General features: G+C 38.3%; 1 protein-coding gene across 1 annotated transcript; it reads left to right on the top strand.

The window, feature by feature from the left end:
- Positions 1-2641: 2641 nt before the first annotated feature.
- LOC135343244 (solute carrier family 15 member 4-like) lies at positions 2642-4465 on the top strand. Its single transcript, XM_064540239.1, has one exon. It carries the CDS (start codon positions 2670-2672, stop codon positions 4269-4271), a length of 1602 nt encoding a protein of 533 aa, XP_064396309.1. The 5' UTR covers positions 2642-2669; the 3' UTR covers positions 4272-4465.
- Positions 4466-6272: the final 1807 nt, after the last annotated feature.

A 6272-nucleotide genomic window follows, 5' to 3' on the forward strand; every position in this document is an offset into this window, starting at 1 on the left:
CAAGTTCAGTACCTGTTATATAACGCGGTAATTATACACATCGATAATTTTTTCACAACAGATAATCAATGTTTATCATCTTCATTGTTGGGACTGAAACATTGTTTGTTCATCAGCAGTACATTAATTGTATATTTACTTTATTTGTGACACACAATTGCTCCCAAAAGTATTAAAACCAGAGGAACAGTTAACATGCCATAAAGCATCAGCCTGAAGTAATAAGTCAAAGAATGGACTCCACTAACAGCAGCTCAAGGGAGCATACAAAGCCAGTGATGAGAAAGAGGTGTAAGTATCAAGTGAGGTATTTCTATTCAAAAGGAGCATTTCTAGTTCTACTGTGGACTTTACTTTTCAGTGCGGCTGTGTGGTCTTATGTAGATCTACAAATGTTGGTACCAAGAATCATTATTGAAGACATCGATTTAGACATCTGGAAAACTGTTTCTCAAGTGTTCACAGCACTACCATTTCTAGCTTACATCATCATCCCAATCATAGGATGGTTAGCAGATGCTAAGCATGGAAACTACAGAGTCTTTAATTTAGCTGCTTCTTTTTACTAGTAGCACTGATAACGGTTTGCATCAATATTCTATGTGCTCACAAGATAAACTCTATTGCGTTACAGTACATAAGTTCTGTCATAATAGCACTAGTGTATGTAGTGGGTATAGCAAGTATAGCAGTTTGCATAATGACAGCCTTACAACTTGGTTTAGATCAAATACCAGATTCTTCTTCCACTAACGTTTCAAGTTTTATCAGTTGGTTTGTATTTTCACTCATTCTTGGATGTTGGATTGCTGACTTGCTATCAAATGCACTCCGGTATTGCATAAACTCTTCGACAATCAATGATATACACAAAGTACAACTGTTTAGCTTATTTCCAGTATTGTGTTTGGTAATTATTTGCTCTTCAATGTATTTGCTAGCTCAAAAATGGCTAATTATAGAGCCAAAGTCACCTAAAGCCCTCAAAACCATCTACCAAGTTCTCAAGTTTGCAGCCAAGCACAAGGCTCCTATTTATCGTAGTGCTCTCACATACTGGGAGGAAGACGTACCCTCTAGACTAGACCTAGGGAAGACAAAATAATTATGGTGGTCCATTCACTACAGAGCAAGTTGAAAATGTCAAAACCTTCCTAAGAATTCTTTTGATGTCTTTCCCAATATTTATCATTTTAACTGCGTGTTGGAATATACTCACACTAGGTTTTAATATCTATGTACATATACAAGTGTTTAACGAGGAAGTGCTGCATGCTAACACTACTGACAGTTGTACATCGAGCCTCATATACACTTCAGTTTCAACAATTTGTGGAGTGGTATTGTTACAACAATAATCTACGAATTTGCATTGTATCCACTCATAAGAAACAAAGTATCCAGCTCCATCCGGCGAATTGGAGGTGCAGCTTTATTGAATTTGTTATTGAATGTGCTTTATTATTTACTTGCACAATTCTGTCCAAATCATTTCTGGAGACCTGTATTTGCGGGGGCTGTCGGTGGCTTTTTACTTGTACTCTTGATAAATAGCATACTAGAATTTGTGTATGCCCAGTCACCATACAACATGCGAGGACTTCTGACTGGCTACATGATGTTTCTATTGTTTCTCTCACTATCTCTGAACTACGTACTAGTTGAATTGCTACTAAATGGAAAGCCTTTGCCAATATATACTCTCCCTTCAATATCAGCTACACTGAGTCTGTTTGGATTGGTCCTGTACTGCCTCCTGGCTTGCTGGTATAAGAGGAGAGTTAGAGATGAGGACTACAGAGCACACAGAGTGGTGGAGGAGGTCTATGATCGATACCTCTCTCATGTACAGTAGAGACAAGAATAACTGTGTATATTTTGATTGATAGTCTATGCCCATAACACCACTTAACACACTATAATAATGTTTAGTTTCAATGTGTGTGCTATTTTGTTGTTATTGTTTAATACTCGAGCAATTGTCATGACACAATGGGGATGTATCATACAGCAGCTCGATATAGCTCACCCATGCTAGTCTCTGAACTGACATTTCTGGCTGGTTGAGTTTCAATTATAACCTGCAAGTGACTATTGTAACATATACCACAATAATTATAGATTGGTAGATATCACGCACGTTAGCCTAGCAATTGCATGGTCGTCCAGCCAGACATACTTTACGAGCCAACCAATCCTGCAGCATAGAGATACATTAGTGAAATGTCACACACTCAGACTCACTTGTGAATGAACCAAAGCACTCCCTCAGTGAAGCGAACACATTACCCATGCACCAGATAAAAGCAGCTCCAGCATGACCCTCAATTTATATAGTTAGCAAACAGTCGTCATCCATTACTTCTCACTAAAGGACATATTTATTTGACTTCAATAAGAGCACAAACAAAAATTTGCAGTTGTCACTGCATGTGAGTCTGGGTCATCAAATCACACAATGACAAGGGTTCAAAGGTGTGTGCAATTTTTCTCTCCATGGAATGTTTGGCAATCTTGAGACTAACTGTCTGCATCACGTTTGACTTACTGGATCATTATAATTATGTTGTAACAATATCTTCATCATTGAAACAAAAACAGTATTAACAAGCACATTAATAAAAAAAAACTTTCAAATACAATCAGAGCAACAGTTTTAACATAAAGCAATGGACTCCACTAACAGCAGCTCAAGGGACCATACAAAGCCAGTGATGAGAAAGAAGTGCAAGTATCAAGTGAGGTGGTTCTATTCAAAAGGAGCATTTCTTGTTCTATTGTGGACTACACTTGTCAGTGCAACTTTTTGGTCGTATACAACAAATTTGGGACAAAAATTCCTTAAGAAATCATATGGGGAACACTGGTATATAGTGCTTATACCACTGTCAAGCTTAACTTTCATTGTCATTCCACTGCTAGGATGGTTAGCAGATGCTAAACTCGGAAACTACAGAGTCTTTAAATTCAACTGCTTCTCTTTACTAATTGCCACAATCATTTGCGGCATTCATATTCTCTACGGTCTCACACTAAAGTCAATTGCATTGCAGTACACAAGTGCTGTCGTTTTAGTACTAGTAGATGCAGTAGGTACAGCAGGTGCAGTAGTTTCCATAACGACAGCCTTACAGCTGGGTCTAGATCAAATGCCAGATGCTTCTTCTACTAACATGTCAAGTTTCATTAGTTGGTTTGCATTTTCAATCTTTTTTGGGTTCTGGATTGCTGACTGGCTATTAAGCACACTCTTGTATTGCGTACCATTGTCGGAAAGCACCAAAGTGCAAATGTTTAGCTTGTTTCCAGTGACGTGTACGATAATTATCTGCTCTTCAATGTTTTTGTTAGCTCCAAAATGGCTAACTATTGAACCAAAGTCACCTAAAACCCTCAAAATCATCTACCAAGTTTTCAAGTTTGCAGCCAAGCACAAGGCTCCTATTTATCGCAGTGCTCTCACATACTGGGAGGAAGATGTACCCTCTAGACTAGACCTGGGGAAGACAAAATATAGTGGACCATTTTCTACAGAGCAAGTTGAAGATGTGAAAACCTTCCTAAGAATACTTATGATGTCTTTCCCAATATTCGTCATTTTAACAGCGGGTGGAAATATACTAGTCAGTTTCGTGGCTATTGATCAAGTGGTAATATTTAACACAACGAAATATCATCTCAACCCTAACATCACCGAATGTATATCAAGCATCGTATACAATTTTAGTTTCAACCCTTGGTGGAGTGGTATCGTTACAACAGTCGTTTATGAGTTTGCTATGTATCCACTCATAAGAAACAAAGTACCCAGCTCTATCCGGCGAATTGGAAGTGCGGCTCTACTTATCCTGCTACTGAATGCGCTCAATTTGGCTATGCAATTCTGTCCATATGTGTGGGCGTCAGTATTTTTTACAGGAATTCTCACTGGCTTTGGACTTGTACTCCTAATAAACGGGATACTGGAATTTGTGTGTGCCCAGTCACCATACAACATGCGAGGACTTCTGACTGCCTACATAATATTTCTAGCACTTCTCTCAGTATCTTTCAACTTTCTTATGAAATGTGTCCATTTTTTGATTTATAAACATTCAAAATATTATGTGGTCCCTTCAATATCAACTGCACTGAGTGTGATTGGATTGGTCCTGTACTGCCTCCTGGCTCGCTGGTATAAGAGGAGAGTTAGAGACGAGGACTACAATGCACACAGAGTGGTGGAGGAGGTCTATGATCGATACCTCTCTCATGCACAGTACAGACAATAATACAATTGTGTATAATTTATACACTTAGATTGAAAGTCAACTATAGCTGATTAGGTCCATAACATACAAACTTAACACACTTAGCTATTGCATGTTCTGTCTGTTTCACCACAAACTTATAAACATTCAGTTTCAATGAATAATTACGTCTCACATTTGAAATAACATTAAGTACTAGATCTGTATACACAACTAATTTTCAATGTTTATCATCTTCATTGTTGGAACTGAAATCTGTTTGTTTGTCAGCAGTATATTATTATAATCTAGACATTACAGTCACATTGAAAACAATTCCAAAAGTAAATAGAACAGTTCACTTGAGCATCAGCCTTTAAATAATGGACTCCACTAACAGCTGCAGCTCAAGGGATCATACAAAGCCAGTGATGAGAAAGAGGTGCAAGTATCAAGTGAGGTGGTTCTATTCAAAAGGAGCATTTCTTGTTCTACTGTGGAGCTCACTTTTCAATGCGGCTGTGTGGTCTTATGTGACGATTTTGGGAGAAAGAATCTTATCAGAAGGCATAGATTTAGACAGGAATACTTTTTCTCGAGTGTTCATTGCACTACCATTTCTAGTTTATGTTACCATCCCACTTGTAGGATGTAGGAAACTACAGAGTCTTTAAATTTAGCTGCTTCTTTTTAGTAGTCGCATCGATAACCATTTGCATCACTATTCTCTGTGATACAAAGATAAACTTCAGTGCACTGCAGTACACACATAAAGTCATAGTAGTGCTAGCATATGCAGTGGGTATAGCAAGTACAGCAGTTTGTGTAATAACAGCCTTGCAGCTTGGTTTAGATCAAATGCCAGATGCTTCATCCACCAACATTTCAAGTTTCATCAGTTGGTTTATGTTTTCAATCAATTTGGGGTTCTGGATTCCTGAGTTGCTATCAAATACTCTCTTTCATTGCATAAACTCTTCGACAATCAATGGCATACAGAAAGTGCAACTGTTTAGCTTATTTCCAGTATTGTGTTTGGTAATTATTTGTTCTTCAATGTTTTTGTTAGCTCCAAAATGGCTAATTAATGAACCAAAGTCGCCTAAAGCCCTCAAAATCATCTACCAAGTTCTCAAGTTTGCAGTCAAGCACAAGGCTCCTATTTATCGCAGTGCTCTCACATACTGGGAGGAAGACGTACCCTCTAAGCTGGACCTGGGGAAGACAAAATACGGTGGACCATTCACTACAGAGCAAGTTGAAGATGTGAAAACTTTTGTACAAATAATTGTGATGTCTTTCCCAATATTCCTCACCTTAACTGCGTGTTGGAATATTTTACTTGTACTAGGTTTTACAGTGTATAGCTATGTAGGAGTGTTAAACGAGGAAATGCTGTAGTATCTTACTGTCTCCAACACTACTGACAATTGTACATCGAGCATCATATACACTTTTAGTTTCAGCCATTAGTGGAGTGGTATTGTTACAACAGTTGTCTACGAATTTGCATTGTATCCATTCATAAGAAACATAGTACCCAGCTCTATGCGACGAATTGGAGGCGCAACTTTATTTATCTTATTACTGAATATGCTAAAGTTGGCTCTTCAATTCTCTCCATATGCACAGGCATCAGTACTTTACATGGGGGCTCTTAGCGGCTTCTTATCTGTATACTCCTATAAACGGAATACTAGAATTTGTGTGTGCCCAGTCACCATACAACATGCGAGGACTTCTGACTGGCTACGTGATGTTTCTATTGTTTCTCTCACTATCTCTGAACTACTTTGTTGAAATGCTACCAAATGAAATATATTTGCCAATATATACTCTCTCTTCAATATATACTGCACTGAGTGTGATTGGATTGGTCCTGTACTGCCTCCTGGCTCGCTGGTACAAGAGGATAGTTAGAGACGAGGACTACAATGCACACAGAGTGGTGGAGGAGGTCTATGATCGATACCTCTCTCATGTGCAGTAGAGGCAAGAATAACTGTGTATATTTTGATTGATAGTCTATGCCCATAACACCAC

The sequence above is a fragment of the Halichondria panicea genome, chromosome 10 (assembly GCF_963675165.1).
Source record: "Halichondria panicea chromosome 10, odHalPani1.1, whole genome shotgun sequence".
Classification (NCBI taxonomy): Eukaryota; Metazoa; Porifera; class Demospongiae; order Suberitida; family Halichondriidae; genus Halichondria; species Halichondria panicea.

Bases quoted from the DNA above. Each gene is read 5' to 3' on its own strand.
- LOC135343244 (XM_064540239.1), top strand. From the start codon at position 2,670: ATGGACTCCACTAACAGCAGCTCAAGGGACCATACAAAGCCAGTGATG.